This window comes from Seriola aureovittata, chromosome 13 (assembly GCF_021018895.1).
Source record: "Seriola aureovittata isolate HTS-2021-v1 ecotype China chromosome 13, ASM2101889v1, whole genome shotgun sequence".
NCBI lineage: Eukaryota > Metazoa > Chordata > Actinopteri > Carangiformes > Carangidae > Seriola > Seriola aureovittata.
This window is the reverse complement of record NC_079376.1, coordinates 20,903,644-20,923,320: the sequence shown is the minus strand read 5'-3', so window position 1 is coordinate 20,923,320 and position 19,677 is coordinate 20,903,644. Positions and strand designations below refer to the sequence as shown.

The following is a 19,677-nucleotide window of genomic DNA, read 5'->3' as shown; positions in this document are numbered from 1 at the left end:
GAATTATAGCGTTTTCTCCTCTGGTAAAGGTGTCAAACAACAGATGGTCTGGAACAGCTGTGATTATGGACGAAAAGACACAGAAGCTCAGCCTGAAGCGGGAACTAGGTCTGGTGGGAGCCGTGTCCCTCATCGGAGGGACCATGATTGGGTCTGGGATCTTCATGTCCCCGCAGACGGTCCTCTCTACCATCGGCAGCCCCGGAGCCAGCCTGGTGGTGTGGGCCTGCTGCGGTTTACTAGTGATAATGGCCTCTTTCTGCTACGCTGAGCTGGGCACTGTCATAAGAGAATCGGGGGGAGAGTACATCTACATCCTCAGGACTTCGGGTCCAGTCGTCGCCTTCATGTTAATCTTCAGCTCTGTGTTGTTTGTGCGACCCGCTGGTGTTGCTGGCATAGCGTTGAGTTTCGCTCAGTATGTTGTGGCTCCTTTCTACATCGACTGCCCCCCTCCAGTGCTGCTGGTGAAGTGCGTGGCTGCAGCTGCGATTATAACGCTGGCCGTTGTCAACTGCCTTAATGTGCGGTTTTCAATGTCAGTCCAAGTGTTTTTTATGGTGGCCAAGGTTCTGGCCCTGGCTGTCATTATAATAGGAGGGGTGGTGATGCTTATCAAAGGTCACACTGAAAACTTTGAAGACTCTTTTGACAACACAAATCTGGGCATCAACCCAATTGGCATTGCTTTCTACCAGGGCCTGTGGTCCTATGACGGCTGGAACAATCTCAATTATGTGACTGAAGAGTTGAAACGTCCAGAGGTAAGTCAGAGGGGATACAAGGTTTCAGTTCAAAGTGTTATTGCACTGGAGGAAATATTGAGTAGGACCCATAAGCAGTCAATGTCGAGCCGACCTTGACACTCCAGCATCAGCTGTCCTCCACACATCACACTAAAAAACAAAGTTACAGATGTTTTCTTCACAAGAGAGGAGCTATAGATTATTATTGCTGTGGACTTCAGTTAATGTTTAAACTTGTGTATCGTCTACTCACATGACTTGATAAAGAATACATGATGTAGGGTGGCAGTGAAAGACTAAAGGTGATTGCAAATATATGTTGCAGTCTGATCATGATTATAAAGTAAGAAATGAGTTCAGGGATTTGAAAAAGGTTTAATATCTGATTAAAATAGTCTGACAGTGCACAATACAATACAATAGAAATGCTTATTGGTGATAAAAGATTTAGAAAAAAAAAAAAACTGCATTCCGCAATAGAAAGCTTAGCTGAAAAATCAAAGAGAATAACTTTATTCACATGCCAACATCATCCTCCGTTCCTGGCTTGGCAATAACTCACTGTGGTAGTGAAGTTTAGAGAGAACAAGATGACGCAGGCAACCAGCGTGCTGGTGACCCACCTTGACACCAACAAAGGTGTCATCAAATCAGCTGCTGTAGACACACTAATACCCGGAGCTGACAAAATTCATAGCTTCATTAATTGAGTAAAAGTATAGATCAACCTGATCAAATATTTCTCCAGTACTAGTGAAAGTTGTCAGATTTTTACTTGAGTTAAAGTACTGTTTTATTCAGAAGTAGCACATTGTTGCATTGTTCCACAAAAGAACTGTGTGTTCCTGGTAAAGTTTTTTTTTTTTTTTTTTATTATTTCACCAGTGTGTTTGTTTGACCAACCAAGTCGTGGAAATACGTCATGACAGTCATGTTTTTGAAGGGCACGCTCCAGTTGTTGAGACATAACTGCACATTCTGCACAGTAAACTGTCATCCAGTGCTAATTGTGTCCTGGTCACAAACCAGTGGATGAGTCTTTATTCTTGTAAATATTCTGGAGAGAACAATGCGCATGTGCTTTGTGGACTTGTCTTACAGCTGTGTTCTCAAGGCTGTCTTGTGTGTGCACTGTAGGAGTAGTACCAGGCTCATTGCTACCTGGTGTGTGGCTCAAGCATATTCCCTATGGATGTTGGGCTGTGGCAAAGTTGCATCTTATCACTGGTTCTGTTTGTTTTTGACATGGACAGAATCTCTTGGCACATCCATGGGGCATCACAGGAAGAGTGATCTCAGGACTGCATCTCTCCTTTTTGCAGGTGATGTAGTTCTCCTGGCTTCACCAGGTCTTGATCTCCAGTGCACGCTAGGATAGTTTAGTAGGATAGTTTGCAGTCAGAGTAGGAGGCCATGCTGTTGTGCTGGAAAAGTGCAGGTTGGGAGTGAATTGCTGCCTGAATGGAGTTCAGATATGTATAGGTTTTCTTGCACCTGAGAACATAGAGATAAACAGGAAAACTGGGAGATCATCAGAAGTGACGCTGGTGTTAACTGTTGTGCTGATGAGGGAGTTGAACCACAAGGTGAAACCCTCAATTTACATCCTAATTGTCACCTTTGGAGCTGGGCTTCGAGTTGTGACCTAAAGAATCACACAAGACACAAGAAGCCAAAATAAGTTTTCCTGGTTGAGCATGAGGAATTTGGCATCCAGAAGGAGCTTGCAGCTGAACCACTGCTGCTTCTCACTGAGGGAGCCATGTTGAGAGGGTTTGAATAGCAAGTGTCCCAAACCGATAAGAGTAAGGTTACTCCAAAAATGACAGAGGCAATGCTTCAGTCTCAAGATTTCAGTTTTACTTACTTAAATTATCATCAGGAGCAAATAAATACCGGGTCTGTCAGCCGATTGGGTCAATTAGACTGATGTCACAGGCTAAGACAGAACAAGGCCGGTGACATCATCAGCCTGATGGATGCAGTCAGCTGACACATGAGATATTTGCTGTGGTTTCCTGACACCAAACTGCCTCTGATGATGGTTTTTAAGTAAATCCAGGAGACTGCAACAGTGAGTCTGTCATTCTGTGGAGTAAACCCATACGTGTATTGACTATCAGTGGATCTCTCGATGTCACAAACTTCTCAGGAGAGAATTTAACATGGTGATATAATGTGGTAATTCATTATAAATCTGGTGTTTCACTCAAGCTATAACACACATTTCCTCCCAGCTAACACATCTGCATTACGTGGCTGAATTTCAGAAATGAATTAACATGAGAGTAAATAAGATCTCATCCATTTTCTATACACACTTATCTTGCACAAACATCCGATCTCATCTCGGACTGAGTGAGACGTAGGATACACCCTGGACAGGTCGCCAGTCTGTCACAGGACTAACATACAGACAAACAAACACATTTACAGGACACATTCACACCACTGGACATTGTTTACCTCCATGTGTTTGGACTGAGGGTCGAACACAGGAGCACCCAGAGCTAACCCACAATAGGAGAAGCATGCAGAAATAGATTTAAAAGAAATATGCAGTAAATGTATTTTCATTTTGTCCATTTAGAAAAACATAATTATTAATTTGTAGTGCACATGTATGTATTTATTCCCCTATTAAACGGGAGCCCATGGCAGGAGGAGCATTATATTTCAATAGACAGACCAATTAATAGGAGTATGAGAAGTGAAATCGGATAAAACACATTTTCAGTATGTCTTTGCCCTATAATACTTTACAGACAAGCAGAAAATATTCCTCAATATTCCCATCAGCCAGAGCAATAACCTCTAATACGACGAAGCAACAGTATATTTTAAATTAGTTTTCAGGTGATTGTCTATCCAGAGAATTGTTACTGACAAACGACCTCGCCACACCTTGGTTTAGTGGCTGATGTTTCCCCTCCTATTGTGGACACAGCCCTGACATTACCCAACAGTGAGCAGTTAATCTGTAGCTAGGTCTACACATGTGCAGTGTGCACTGTGAATGCCTCTAAGGAGACACCAGCTATCAAACAATGGAGAGTGACAACCAGAGGCTCAATCTGAAGAGAGAAGTGGGGATAATAGGAGCTGTGTCATTCATTGCTGGAACCATGATGGGATCTGGGATCTTCATATCCCCCCAGTATGTGCTGTCCACCATTGGCAGCCCCGGAGCCAGCCTTATTGTCTGGGCTTGCTGTGGGCTCATAGCCATGCTGGGGGGGCTCTGCTATGCTGAACTGGGCACAGTCATACCGGAGTCTGGAGGAGAGTATATCTACATGCTGCGGACGGCAGGGAAAGTGGTGGCTTTCATGTTTGTCTTCAGCTTCATCATTGTCATGAGGCCTGCCAGTGCCACAGGAATTGCCCTGAGTTTTGCTGAATATGTTGTGGCCCCGTTTTACGAGGGCTGCACCCCTCCACAGCTGGTGGTGAAGTGTGTGGCTGCAGCAGGAATCATGGTGCTGGCCATAGTTAACTGTCTGAGTGTCCGCTTGGCCACCTCCATCCAGGTGATGTCCATGGTAGTCAAAGTGCTGGCAATGGCAGTGATCGCACTCGGAGGTGTTGTGATGCTTTTCCAGGGCAGCACGCAGAACTTTGATAACTCCTTTGAGGGGACGAATGTTGGTGTCAGCTCCATTGGTATCGCTTTCTATCAGGGCTTGTGGTCCTATGATGGTTGGAATACCTTGAATTATTTAACTGAAGAGCTGAAACATCCAGAGGTAAGAAAGTTTACTTTTCATCTATTTCATGAAATAACACAATTATACTGTTGGCAAATATCAAATTGTTAGATTATATACTTATGAAAATGACTATGCAAACTACTAAGACTTCAGATCTAGGATCAAGATTAGAGTAAACTGGGGTAAGACACCCAAGTAAGAACAATGTCTGTTTTCTTTTAAAATATGTATATCTTGAATATCAATATAATACGTACACAAGAATCCTTAAGTCAACACATGTAGAATGTAATTAAATCATAACAGACTACACTGTGTTGTTATAAAGCTAAATGTAAAATCTTGTAAAGGGGCATCCTCCCCCAGGACCGGGGGAAGATAAAGAAGCCCCTGGGGGGCATCTTGCCTCATGAGTCATTTTAATCTATACAAACTTGGTGCTCATGCATTAGATTAACTTTATTTTCAAATTTTGATGTTGGTCTTACTTTAACTGCAACATAAATGTTATATGACACATTGTTTTTAGAAATGTTTGATTATTGCCAACTGATTTCAAATTGATGGGCCTACGACACAGACAGTTAAAAACATTATTTCAGCTTTATTATCATTGATGTTTAAATTACTGACATAAAAATCCTGTTACATACAAAAGCAAGTGAATAATTAAAATGATGTAACATCACCACAGATGCTTTGCCCACACTCACAAAGTGAGAATAAACTCAGCTGTACATTTTTCATCAATTTACCTCAAAACCATTTCTTTGTTTTTTTTCTCTCACTAGTAAAAATTTTGATTTACCTTGGTTTATTGTTTATATATTGTTCATCATTGTTTATTGGTCCTGTTGACTCATTCAACAAAGCAATAAGAAATTCACATTGCCCAGGAACCTCACCTCTCACATAGATCTTTTTTTAAGGCCTGACAGTAAATAACACAATGAGTGAAAGTGCTGCTTGAATAATACAACAGTTGAATGACACAGGAATGATTATATCCAGATAAGAGATTGCATGTTCAGGTGGGAACTTTGAGTCAAGACCTGGATGTACACAGATTTACAGCTACAGTGGAGTTAATGTTAAATTCAAGAAGACTACAATCAAGAGTTTTTACTGCCCTGTGATCATCTACATTTTATGATATGTCCAGCTTTTAGTCTCTGTGTGTGTGAATACTCTTTGTCTGGGTGTCTGCTCTGTAAGGCTGAATTACAACTACGGTGTCTTAACCTTGTGCTCTGTGATCTGTGTGGCCATGGCGGACAAAGAACCTGAAGGCCTGAAAATGAAACGCGAAATTGGGTTGATTGGTGGTGTAGCACTGGTTTCAGGAACAATGATCGGCTCCGGTATATTCATGTCCCCACAGTTTGTTCTGGGCTACGTTGGAAGCCCTGGAGCGAGTCTTGTGATCTGGGCTCTCTCAGGAGTTGTAGCTTTGTTTGGAGCGCTGTCCTACACTGAGCTTGGAACAATCATATCTGAATCTGGTGGGGACTTCATCTACATACTGAGGATCTATGGTTCAGGTCCTGCTTTTTTTGCAGCTTTTACTTTTATCTTGGTTGTGAAGCCGTTCAGCATTGCAGCAATGGCAATTAGCATAGCAGAGTATGCTGTAGCACCCTTTTACACAGGCTGCCCTCCTCCACAGCTGGTAGTGAAGTGTGCTGCTGCCGTGACGATACTGGTTGTGGCCATAGCCAATATTTTGAATGTCCGCATCGCTCTGAGAATCCAGGTGGTCTTCTTGGTGGCCAAAGTGCTGACACTGACATTCATAGTAATCGGAGGGTTAGTGGAGCTCATACAGAGCAGCTCTGTCATTGTGGAGAATTTGAAAGTTGAGAATGCATTTAAAGGGACTCAGTACTCTTTGAGCACTCTAGGAATGGCTTTCTATCAAGGACTCTGGTCTTATGCTGGCTGGTACAACCTGAACTATGTCACTGAGGAGCTGGAAAGACCAGAGGTGAGACTGTGAGAAGATGGATTGTGCATGTGTGTGTATATATATATATATATATTATATATATATATATATATATATGTACATAAAATGCAAAAGTCCCTAAAGTCACTTGACAGGTGATGTTTTATTTGTTTTCATAAGCTTTGAAAATCAATGTTAAGTTATATAAAGACAATCAAAGATGTGATCGTAAAGCACACTGAGGTTGAAGTCTTATCTAAGTGTGACAAAGGTGAGCATTCACCAGTGTTTTTATCATGTGCAGTGTATCTTATATAAAATACAAGAATAAAGCAACAAGCGGCAGTTGAAATGTCACATAATATTATTTGGCAGGAAAAGCAGGTCAGACAGAAGGTTTCCCCTGACAGATGACGTTATGTAATGTATTTCTTTATTCACATAATTTCTGTGGATCTTGGCTGTACTTTTATGTGACTGAAAATTAAAATTGATTATTTAAAAACAAACAATGACTGTAGAGGTTCAAGAGCAAAACTGTTTTATTAACTGATTTTATTCTGCAGTAATGAGACGTGATATCAATGTGACCCTGATTGGGAATTTTAGCCTTCATAAAAAATGTGATGTAAATCATTTTCAAGTTAATGACAGTGGTTAATCTTTGTGTTTGATAGGGTTTATTGTTCATGGCAGCTTGAGCTGAATGCATAACATTTTTGGTTTTGCTGACTCTTACTGAAAGAGCTTTATAGAGCTTTGAATGATTTGTGGTTGCTTTCCAAAGTAAATGTCTTATACATTTATTATTAGTGTAACTGTTGCAAGATAATTGTTGATGCTCAGTGTCTGAGAGTTTGCTTAGCAGAGCTTTTACATTAATCTTACCTAATAAAAACAACAACCAATGAGGGTTTGTAGGGCAGTGTGTTTTTTTAAATAGGAAGGTAGGAGGTGACTCAAGGACTGATGGTAAATGCTTATGGTTAAAACATTTACTTCTTAGCTGACAGACCCTGAATAATTTGAGCTTGGTTGTTGATTAATTCTTTGCAGTCATCACTGTCATATTCAAGTAAATGCACATCCTCATGCACGATTTCTTCTATACAAGATACTGTGTGAAGGGTCTCTGTAATCTGTTCAACTCTAAATGTTCACAGTACTTATTGCTCTTGGTTGCACTCAGACTTTTGCCTAAATCCTTATTGAACCTGATTCCAGCATCAGTATTACAACTATCTGTTGTGCGAGTTTGTGCATACTGATCAAAACCTAAACATTTTGTCTTTTTTATTCTCAGGTCAATCTCCCTCGGGCAGTGGTGATCGCCATTTCTCTGGTGACCGGCTTGTACTTGCTGGTGAACGTGAGCTACCTGACAGTGATGACCCCCAAAGAGCTCATGTCTTCCAGCGCAGTGGCAGTTACCTGGGGGTAAGGCAGCCCCTGATGATGATGTCACAGACTGTGGTAGATGGGTCTAGATTCATCTAGATTGACTTGTTGTTTTTATCAAACAGGCTTTAATTCGGTAAGACTTTTGATTTACTGTAGTTTAGAAATCCCTAATGACCTTTTGAACAGTGAAAATCAAATCAGAGTAATGTACCCAAGCCCCATGATATACTTTCTATTTGAAGCAGTTGTCTACAACTTCCACGTTTTCCCACAGGAATAAGGTGTTAGGGAGCTGGGGGTGGATCATGTCTGTGGCTGCAGCATTGTCAGCTTTTGGTTCCCTGAACGGGACCTTCTTCAGTGGAGGCCGTGTGTGCTTTGTTGCTGCCAGGGAAGGGCACATGGTGAGAATTTCTTCATGCTATAAAAAAATATGTTTGACTGTTGAGTGTAAGATTGTTGTGACAGGGTTTTGTTTGTGTGTCTGTTTGTGTGTTTGTTTGTTTGTTTGTTTGTTTGTTTGTTTGTTTGTTTGTTTGTTTGTTTGTTTGTTTGTTTGTTTGTTTGTTTGTTTGTTTGTTTGTTTGTTCCATAGCCAGATATTCTGTCCATGGCTCACGTCCGCAGACTGACTCCATCGCCAGCGCTGATCTTCACCACCATTGTGTCTCTGGTGGTGCTGATCCCTGGAGACTTCCAGAGTATCGTCAACTTCTTCAGGTGAAGGCCGGGTCTGGGTCTCTTCTTCGTTACTTTAGGAAAAGAAACAGTCTGTTTGTGTTTTGTCTGACATTTATCTTTACTGCTGTTGTCAGTTTCACCGCCTGGTTTTTCTACGCCATCACCCTGTCTGGACTCCTCTATCTGAAGATCAAGAAGCCAGAACTCCCCAGGCCATACAGGGTCAGTGTCACACACATTTCTCTCTTTTTTTAACACTGCATGAGACTCACAGCCTGCTGTCATGCTTGTCTCTTCCTCTCTCCACAGGTTCCCATTATACTCCCCATCCTGGTCCTCATTGCAGCAATATTCCTCGTGCTGGCACCGATCATAGACAATCCTCAGATTGAATACCTCTATGTGACTTTATTTATCTTCAGTGGAATCATAATCTACATACCCTTCATCCATTACAAGCTCTGCCCCAGCCTTTTGACCAAGTTAACAGTGTTCCTGCAGCTCTTCCTAGAGGTCGCCCCGGCAGAGAAAAACCTGTGATTTCCACTTCTTATGCATCTGTTTTTTTTTTTTTTTAACTATACCTGTTTTTGTTATGACACTCAAACATTGCAGGTTACATTCCTCATACAATAACATAACGACAGTATTACCTCCCATTTCTCTCTTCTGCTTTAACTTTGATAAACTAGTGCTGGTAAACGCAAGATGCTTGTAAAAATTTTCTCCAAAAAGCATTAATAATTTTCTTTGAATTTCCTGGTATGTGTTGCCTTTTTGCACAAGTGCACTCAGTATTTATTTTGCTGACTTCTGACTCAAATCAGAGAGAATGTGGGAAAATGTTTCTTAAGTTTGCCTGTGCAACAGATTTCTATTTCAGTTCATTATAAATGTTCATTTGTTAAACACTCCAGATCCATGAAAATGAATCTTGAACAGATTTTATTTACAAGAAAACACCCAGGTCTGTACAGAAAATGTCCAATTGAGTATCAAGATTTTTCTTGAATGATGATACATTAATTTGGGAGTGAGCGAGAAGCTGTATTAATGACTTCCTGTGTTCTTGTACAAGATGCAAACTCTGAACAGAGTTTCTACTGTTCTCTAAACACTTATAATGACGCCAAACTGAGAAAAAGCACCACAAGGTAATTGCTGCATCTTTTAGCAGAAAAAGCAGCAGAAAAACATTCATCACAGAGCATCAAATGAAAAAGAAACAGTTAAACAGTTACTGTTTTAAATATCATGTGTTACAGTTTTAAAGAACAAGATGTGACTTGTGATTTCAATAAAGTTATACATTATCAGCTGTGCTTCAGAGACAGTGCATGAAAAGAAAACAAGGTTTGTATTTTTTAGACATGCTGGTGGAATGACTCCACAGTGTTGGTATGTTGAGTCACCACTTTGGTCCAGTCTGAGATATTTCAAGGATGGATTGCCATGCAAGTTGTACAGACATCCCTGCTCCCCAGAGGATGAATGGAGGTGATCCACTGACTTTTCCCCCTGCACCACCAGCAGACTGACATTTCTTTTATTGGATGGTTTGCAATAAAGTCTGGTACACACATTCCTGTCCCCCTGAGGATGAACTGTAAAAACATTGGTGATCCTTTAACAATTCATTGCTTCATCAAGTCAAACTGTTTCTGTCCAATGTTTTATCATGTGATTTTATGTCTTAAAACCTGCAAAGTTAACAGCGTTCTCATCAGCCATTGCTGTACTTTGTGGTTATTGCTAATATGCTAAGCTAAGATGGTAAACAAATTAACATTACAGCTGCTAAACATCAGCAGGTGAGCATGTTACTATGCTGATGTTAGCAATTAGCTCACAGTACTGCTGTTCGTTAGTACAGCCTCACAGCCCCGAGCATGGCTGCAGATTATTAGTCTTGTTTTCCAAAACTGGCTGTCCTCCATTTTTCTGCAATTTTCAGCCCTGTGCATCACTCACTTTATGTGCAGTATATTTTGTTATTGTCTTAATCCACTGTGAGTGGACACTGGGCTACAAGATAAATAATAATAATAATATCTTGATGGAGATGACCTTCCTGAAACAAATGCTCCCTGTGAGTCTTAAATACAAAGACACTCATACAAATTGTGTGAATTTAAAAAAAAAAAGTTTATTAAATAATTGTTATCCACCAAAAGGATAAAGGATAACAACACATGGCCAATTCATAGTGCAATTTCACATGACAAAAGATTGTTCAACACAAAACAGGAAAAGGAAGGACAGGGGGATTGGGTATAATGTAAAGTGTTTGCATCTGCAGACAAAAAAAGTCTGAAATGGAAAATGACAAAGTGTCTCTCGTGTATGTTTAATCTGTTTCTGTGTGTGAGGGTCCTTTTGTCAAAATCCATTTGAAGCATTACTCTGCTTCAGTTTTCTTCTCTGTACCGTTTGCACAGCTCTTCTCCCCTGTCCCACTCCCGCCCCCCTGTGACGACTGGTGGTACAGCATGTGAAGCCGCTCCGCGTTCATGTGCGCGTCCTCTGCCCCCTCACAGCACTTCATCCAGGACTGTGGAATGGCCTCAATGCCGTAGTGAGCCCCGGCGATGGCCCCGGCCATGCAGGCGATGGTGTCCGTGTCCCCTCCCAGGGCCAGGCTGTACGCTATTGTCCTCTCCAGGCCGCCATAGTTCTCCGGAAGGCATTCCCGGGGCTGCAGGCAGTGGAGGACACAGAAGATGGCCGTGGGGACTGAGTGGAGTGCAGCTATGCCATTACCTGGAAGGAAAGACAGATTGAAATGCACGTGGCTATAGGCAACATTTTTACAATATGTTAAAATTCTGCTCTGTTCTCAGCCTAAATCACACAAAGTGACAGAATATAAGAAAGATGATTAAGGAGGGATGGACAACAGGTGAAAAGCTGGATGAGAAGTTCAACAGAAATATACTGAAACAGATACTAACCCAGTTCAGAGATGACCTCCTCTATGCTGACCTTGCTCCTGTCCATCAGGTCTCTAACTCTGTGGAGGCGCTCACAGAATGGCTTGTCTGCTTCCTTCAGGCTGTATAGACACATCATGTTTAACACTTACACTGACTGATGCTGAAAAACAACACCAAACTTCAGATCCAACAGACATCCTAAAGCCTCCACGTCTGCCTCAGCACAGACACACGGAGGCTTTCACCACGTAGTACTCACATTCTGGCATCGCTGCGTGTCGCCTCATCGTCCTCCACTTCCTCCATCTCTGTGATTAGCCTGCTAATGAACTGCTGAGGTAAGTCTAGCGCCCCCTGCAGGGAGAGGTGCACAGCCAACGCCTGCAGCACTGCTCCGTTATAACCCAGAGAGCAGGAGTGGGTCAGCATGGCGCCCAGGCGAGCAAACTGGACAGGAAAGAAAATGAGACAGAAATCAGACCAACTCATCTTCCAGGCAACTTGGTGTGTTTCATTGCGAGTCATAATTTAGAGGAAATCTGAAGGTAAACATGTGGTTTACGGATAAATACTTTAATAAAGACTGTTATTTTGTCCTGTTTTATGCAGAAGTGAAGCTTAGGTTGTCAATCACAGCAGAACCAAAATAAAACCCTTGTTCCTGTGGTAAGGTAACCACAGTGTCACATGTCAAAGTCTCTGTTATGCAGTGGAAGATTTTAGTGTAATTGTATTTGTATCCTGTCTTCTTACTGTAATGGGGAAATGTAATCCCCACATTCTTGTTTGCTATAGTATAAGAGATTGGGTGGTTCTCATTTCGAGGCGCTCACTATGTGGGGACCATTGATCTCTGTATAAGTGCTGAGCCACAAACCACAAACCACACAGACAGGCCTGAGTCTTCATCTTTCTCTAAGAGTTGCACGTTACATATTAACACTGATATGTACATGAGCTGCTTTGCACTTTATTTATTTGAGAATTGATTTATGAAAAGAACTATCAGACTATTTACTTGATTTGGATCCTCTTTCAAATTGACTTGAGTAGGATTTGATATATGATTATGTAATTATAGGTAGGATCTGAGATGAAATTTATACTTACCTTTAAAGCTATCATTAAAGCAACATGAAACTCATGCATTATTTTTTAAATTTCATGAAGTGAATTGGTGCTGGAGCTGATAAATGCTTTCTGACATGACCTTATGTGTAGATTTAATAATTTACTTGAGACTTGTGAGTCAAGTGTCCAATTAGGACTCAAAGTAAACTTGGTCACACCTCTGGTTTACTGTGTCACAGCAGCTGACATGTAACAACAAACAAATACACGTTCTCAAACAATTTAACATACTTACCAACCCCTGTAACAACACTAGGTGTTTCCTGATACCTCTTTGTGTAGCGTGGTTGTTAAGTAGTAGTCATTATTTATGTACCTGGAGATTGGCTGTCAGGAGGTTTGTAGAGCTGTCCACTAAAAGTCGATGCATCAGTCAATAAGACCCTGAGTCGACTCGAATTACCAAACCATAAAACTAAGTGTGATGGGAGAAGAGACGAATGGTGGAAACAGAGGGCAGTACAACGCTAGACAGCACAAGGCAGGGCAGTGCGACTCTTTTCTGTTGGCTGCTCCAACGCTCTCAACTTCACTGCTGTCAGCACCAGGCTGTAAAAACACCAACTTCTACTTCCTCTGATTATGTGGAAATCTGATGTATTCGCATCCCAGATGATTGCCAAAGACATTAAAACTAGAGTTTTTAGGTAAAACATGAGAGTCATGTACAGGGGTATCGTGTGGGGCGGCTGAAGCTGAACTGAACTGGACTGACACTACAGAAGAAGAGGAGTCAGTGATATATTCCTCCTATTTGTAGATAATGAAAAAACAACTTCAGTAATAATGTTAACTGTTTAGAAAAATACAGATAAGAAAAAGCATGAACCAGCAAAGAAAAAGTCTTAATATATATTGAGGATGACTCCCTAGGAACCAGCACAAAGGAGTGCATGACTTATAGTATTAATGAAATGATAAACAATTCTTATGACATCTTGTGTCATGTATGTCATTTATAACGTGCTTTGAGTCCACAAAGACACCCTCTGCTCACCCTTTTAACATCATCCAGGTCAGGGAAAGCCAGTGCAAAGGGAGCCGCCCTCATGGCCCCCCCATTCCCAAAGGAGCCCCGACCATTAAACTGGTCCCTGGCTGGCTGGTACACATCACTGAGTTGGGGGGAGGACAGCTTCTTCAGCACTTGGATCACCCCAGAACCATAACCACGACCAGGAGATGCACTGTACTCCTTAGCAAACCTAGAGGGACGAGATACCTGAGCTTCAGTCTGCATGTTTGTGAATGCTGTCCTCAATTTACTTCACAAACCTTTGATGCACTACAATACATACACACGTCAGCAGTGGCTCTTGTATACCTGCGGGCCATGTCCTGCTCATCAAAACCGGTACGGGTGAGTAGGGACTGGACCACACAACGAGCCATTGCCGTGTCATCACTATATTCAAGAATGCCTATGACACACACACACATACATGTATATGTATATATATATATGGTTCATTATACATATCATCTTTACAAGTATTCCAGCGCTGTTCTACAATATAGACTGCAGCTGCAAATTTTGTAGTCCAGAATTAGTCCTTAAATTACTTCTCCAATAAAATAAAAATGAATCATTTCTAATTTTAATAATCTACAACGCATGCATTAGTTTAATATCTGGTATCTGAGTAATGGCCGAACTGTAGGCCTATAGCATTCATCTTCCTACTGTGTAAGGCTTCCCAAGCTCTACATCTTGACATGGGTGAAGAGAGCAGGAGGCCGGGGTCAGTGTTTCTGTTACCGTGCCTCTATTCCACGGTTATCAACAGCACCTTACAGCCTGGGGCCGGACTGTTATGAAATCTCATGCTCTCACTAACCGTTTCCTTTAGTCTCATCGTCCAGGCTGTTCAGGTGCTGCAGCACACTCTCCATGGGAACCTCCTCCGCTCCTTCAAACTCTCCGCCGACACAGTCACCGAGCACAGCCGCGACCAGCGCTCCCCTAAACCGGGACAAAGACGCCGGGCCCCCCGCTGCTGCCACCGCTCTCACTGCAGTCATTGCCATTCATCCGCCGGTGAAGAGACTTCAGCCTACACCGAGACAAACACGCCGCTGGTCCGCGGACCAGACTGTGAGACAGGGAGTGGGCGCAGCGTAAGTTACAACAACAACAAATGTTGACTCAACTGCCCCTTTCTAGTGCTTCCTGAAAACGTCTAGATGACTGCTTAACCCGGATGAAAGATTCGGGTCGTCCTACATAAAAGTACACATCCATAGATTGGGTTTTCACTAACAGACAGGGTGCATTCTGTTCTAGTTTGTGTATTTCTATGCACTGAAATCTGTTGGATACCGAAGTGGATACTATAAATGCGACCCAACTTTCTGAAAAACGCTCATTATCACCGCGTAGTTGTTCGAGTTTTGATGGGACCTCATCATATACATGTATGTTGTATGTCCACATTTTTGCTTGCTTTTGTTTTAGGTTTTTGGGGTTGTTTTTTGTAGTTTGTTCGATACCCTCGTTTTTACGGTACAGTCGTAGATTTGTTAAGATCGCCTTCTGCTGGACTGGAGTCCTGAAAAGATGAAAACACCTTGCTAATGATTTGGATTTAACTGTGATCTAACTTTAAAAATAACTAATGTAGAATAGTGAGACTGAGGATGACAGGACGCTGTCTTCTCTCCTTGTGGGCCTCTTAATTGTCCTAATGCTGTTTGTCTAAATTGCACAGAACTAATCTAAAAGCATCTGCTGATGTGAACCATGCCTCATAAAAAAGAGCTCTCAGAAGATCTACGATCAAGAATTGTTCATTTGCATGAAGTTGGAAAGGGTTATAAAGTCATCTCAAAGAGTTTAGATATTCATTAGTCTACAGTCAGAAACACTGGGAAATGGTAAAGGTGTCAGGTGTCAGAGTTTGTGGTACCTCCATCAGTGAAGGGCCACAGGACACAAGTAGCCTACTACACAAGTGGATGGCAAGGTTGTGGCTACTGTGAAACTTAAAGGGAGCAGTGCACCTGGTGATTGGCCAACAAAAGATTTGTTGTGATCTCAAAGAGACAGGAGACCACCAGGTCATATATGAAAGACTTTGTTAAGTAAATGACATGTCAAAGACATAAAGATGATATATTGTTTTCATTAAGTAGTGGGGTATTTAAACCACGTGAGTACAGTAGATGGCTCACCCATGACCACATTTCCTTGGCCATAGCTGGTCAGAGACTGTACTGTCAATGGTGTTTGTGTTTCCTGCTGCCTCTCCTGATCTGGTAAGGAAAAACCTTAGACCCACCCATGTGCATACTGGTCGTAAATCTGTCTACCTCCATAAATAACCTCAGGAACCCATAATGTTACTCAAATAAATAAAATACTAGTTAACCAAAAATAACGGTGCTAGCAAGCAAATAATATAAATAAACAAATGACTAACAAAGGAAAAAACTATCAAAAATTAGAACAAATAAATGTATCAGAAAAAAAACAGCAAACAAACTAGTAAATAGCTCCTTAAACTGTTTTCAATAGGTTTCTATAAATTGCAGAAACTATTTTGGCCGCTACCAGCACCCGTGCCGTAAGTGGAGGAGGAGACGCGCAAGAAAACCCAAACTGCGGCTCACTCGACCGCAGTTCCTAACATACGGTAACGTTAAATCTTTCTCATCAAAATGTTTCTTCGTCGTTGTCGGTTTTGTACTTACTGGAGGGTTTATATGTAAAACTGTGTGATATCGTAAAAGGTATATCTTAAAACATCAGGGGGAGCTTGTGCTTACAATTTTATACAGTTAACTTACTAGCGTTAGCCATCTAGCTTGTTTCTTCATTGATGTTACAGCAACATCCTTTTTGTTGCCTGCTACTTGCATACATAACCCATAACCCTCAGAGGTGGGTGGGTGTAGAGAAGCGCGGTGTCTGCAGCATAATTAAAACATGGCGGACTCTGAGGAATTTAGACTTAAACGTTTGAAGGTAAGAAATACACACACCGTATGTAATTACAACAACAACCAGACGGCAAGCTAACTGATTAGCTGATCTAGCTACATAATATGACATTTAGTTAATGTGGGCTAGCTTCCGGGCGAGATGTGCATATTTAAGCTAACGTTAGCTCGCTAGCATACAACCCTGTAGCTTTCAGCGCTGATGCATGCCACTACGCCAAGCTCCATTTAACAGCCTGACAATTTGATAATGAACAAATGAATACATTCAGCACAGCGTGACGCTGGTCTTTTGAATCCAAACAGCCTGTATTTATCCAGCAATGCTACTTGGGTCTTGCAGCCGATTGCTGCTCCCACATAGCCCCTTGCATCTCAGAGGGCTGCAGCGAACAATAAAAAGTGGAGATTTTAATTAAGTTGATTGTTGCAACACAAGTCTCTTAAATGCTATTTTACATGCAGTCTCCAGCAACTATTGCAATGTCCTAGTTGATCGTTTGGTTTTTGCGTGTTTGTATACAATTACAAATATGACAGAACGCGATATATTCCCAGATTTAACTGGAGTTTGGTGGGATGCCCCCCACCAATCGATTGTCCACAATGAGGCCTGTAGTCATTACTATATGTAATTACAAGATATAATGACAGCAAGGCTCGTATACCTAGTTCCACAAAACGTTGACACGAAGAGGTTATAGTCAGTAAAGCTAGGAGTTGTTCCTTAATGTTCCTATCCCAAGCATTAAGAGATGACCTAGAATTTATTAACACTTAAAGAGCCAAAATTAGGTTTTCCCATCTCACTACTGACAGCAGACTTAGTTGATAGTTGTGCTTGGTACTGTCATTACTGTGTTACTATTCTGTTCTGTCATATGTTACTGTATCGAGGTGATGGGGAACAGTTGGCTTTCTACCCAGTTGTGTGGAAAATAGGTTTGTTGCTGGAGGCAGACTGTGTACAGCAGGGGCACCTGCTGGTCAGATGAATTTAAAACAGTCAAGTCCGTTTTGGGGGTGAAGAAAGAGCTGCAGTGTGTGCAGTACTTACACCAGTAGTTTCCACAACAGGCATTTTGACATGTCATAGCAAGAAAAGTACAGGTGTAAATAATTAAGTTAGGGGACACTTAAATGGAGGAGAGGTATCATTAATGTTATCAGTTCCACCTGTGCTTTTTCTGCTATGACTGGACAAAAGTCTAAATATAACACCATAACCATTGATACATTAGTGTGAGTCTTTCAGTGCCTAATGTGAACATACAGTTGTACAAATGGCCTTCCCTGTGTGCAGCTCCGGTCAGGTTAGTGACAAACTGTTTAAGACTATTGACATATGTGATATTAGGTGCGTATTTGTGGGGCATTTCAAAATGTGATAGTTAATTAATTTGATAAAATGTGTAATATAGTTTTAATGTCAAGCCTGTTGTTATAATGAAGGAGTAGTAGCATTAATTGATATTATAAACTTAAACATACATAAATATAGTAGTGACATTTACTTTGTTTATATATTGATAACTGAAAAAATGCCTTTTGTGACACAATCTTGGGGCAGATGGATATATCTGTATCTGTATCTTCCAGATCCTAACTGGGATAAATGTTAATCCATGATGGTCAGGTATTACCTCATACATCTAAGAATATCAATAGCAAATCATTTTAGATCATTTTAAATATGAGGAAAGAATTTAAGTTTTGTAAAAAAAAATATATATATATATATATATTATATATATATATATATATATATATATTGTGGTTTAGTTTATATGTGTATTTACTCAGGGTAAAACAGTGTTTCGCCCAGGTACTTGTGGTAGCTGGCAGAAGCTGCTCCACTTTCAGTCTGAAAAACAGACACTTGGCATTAACTTAGCCATACAGAAATTAGATGCAAACATATTAGTGCTTAAAGAATGATAATATTCACTTACCCTGTTCATGGTCTCTCGCAGTTTACAATGGAGACATGGATGACCAGCCCTGCTGCAGCTAGAAGGCAGAGGTCAAGTTACTGAGTGCTGAATACACTATGGAGTCTTGTAGCTACCAGCACAACATAGTTGCTGTTTCCTTTCATATAATTCAAAGCTACTACTAAAGTCAGAGAACATTTATACACACAATAAGAAGAAAAGGAGTTGTTTTACCTGGTCCGTGCCAAATATCCACTATGTCCACATCTTCTAATGTAATACCAGAAAACTCTCTGTGTTCCTCTGCAGAACATATGTAATTGTTAGTAGACCCTTCTCACAATAGCAGAATGAACAGGTACAGGGGGAGTAGACAAGGGGAGATTGTCCACCATTTAATCGATCGCGGATGTCATTATGTCAGATGGATTAAAAATAATAATAGAAAATGCTAAAATTGGTCAGCAAATATACTTTGGGGGCTGTTAATATACCCAGGTGGTGCTCATTTTGAGGTGTAAAGTGCATCATCCCTAGAAAGCTGACATGAGTTTGCCCCTTAAAATGTTTAACTTACCTCTCTCTTCCCGACAGCACGAAGAGCGCCTCTCCAGAGTGTTTGACGAAGTGATGGGATTGGGAGACTTTGCTGAGTCCTCCAGGGGTTCTGCCACCTCCTCCAGGAGTGGAGGTCAGGAGGAGACAAAAGGAGTAGATGAAACTTCAGGGCAAGAGGAACACCAACAGGTAGAAGAAGAGGACAGCAATGGCAGCAGACAAGAAGAAAAGATGGATGAGGGGGTGGGAGAGTCATCCTTCCCCCGCATTTCTTCGCCTTCCTCTGACCGACCCTCCTCCTTTAACATGAGGACCAACGAAGGAGGCGGAGGAGGAAGCGGAGGGGCAGCGTTTGATGATGCCCTGGATGGCCTTCCAATGTATGGGCCAGAAGAAGAAGATGAAGACTGGCACTTTGCCCTGCCAATGGGCACCCTGGAGGATGTTGATGTGAGTAAGGCAAACAGAAAAAGAAGCCAACCAGAAGAGGGGAACAATGCAGGTCGAGCCGATCGCTTTGCTCATGAGCCCAGAGGGGTGGAGGAGGAGCGAGAGAGGGAAGATAGCGTTGGTTCTGCCAACACCTCCCACTCCTCCCAGGACCACACACCTGACAACAGCAGAGGTAAGGCTGCATACACACCAGAATTTAGACAGTTTTAAAGGACAAGATTGATCACCAATGCATGATAGCAATTG

At 41.6% G+C, this 19,677-nt stretch overlaps 3 protein-coding genes across 6 annotated transcripts in view; 2 read left to right on the top strand and 1 right to left on the bottom strand.

Annotated features, from left to right (window-relative positions):
• Positions 1-65: 65 nt before the first annotated feature.
• zmp:0000001267 (b(0,+)-type amino acid transporter 1) lies at positions 66-9,284 on the top strand. The gene is made up of 6 exons (XM_056394392.1): positions 66-764; positions 7,705-7,838; positions 8,077-8,206; positions 8,398-8,522; positions 8,618-8,705; positions 8,793-9,284. The coding sequence occupies exons 1-6, from the start codon at positions 66-68 to the stop codon at positions 9,021-9,023; spliced, it is 1,407 nt and encodes a 468-aa protein (XP_056250367.1). The 3' UTR covers positions 9,024-9,284.
• A 127-nt stretch (positions 9,285-9,411) lies between these two features.
• On the bottom strand, positions 9,412-14,725 carry adprs (ADP-ribosylserine hydrolase). Its single transcript, XM_056394393.1, has 6 exons — positions 14,386-14,725; positions 13,872-13,968; positions 13,545-13,752; positions 11,676-11,863; positions 11,435-11,535; positions 9,412-11,243 (listed from the first exon to the last, which is right to left on the bottom strand). Exons 1-6 carry the CDS (start codon positions 14,573-14,575, stop codon positions 10,882-10,884), a joined length of 1,146 nt encoding a protein of 381 aa, XP_056250368.1. The 5' UTR covers positions 14,576-14,725; the 3' UTR covers positions 9,412-10,881.
• Positions 14,726-16,112: 1,387 nt separating this feature from the next.
• The window catches only part of si:ch211-266o15.1 (zinc finger MYM-type protein 4), a 29,638-nt gene continuing 26,073 nt past the window's right edge, over positions 16,113-19,677 (top strand). For 2 of the 4 annotated variants that reach the window (XM_056394226.1, XM_056394225.1), the window contains exons 1-2: positions 16,200-16,511; positions 19,015-19,603. In XM_056394226.1, coding sequence (XP_056250201.1) covers positions 16,473-16,511; positions 19,015-19,603 — 628 coding nt within the window. In that variant the 5' untranslated portion in view covers positions 16,200-16,472. The other 2 variants (XM_056394228.1, XM_056394227.1) reach the window with 2 other exon arrangements.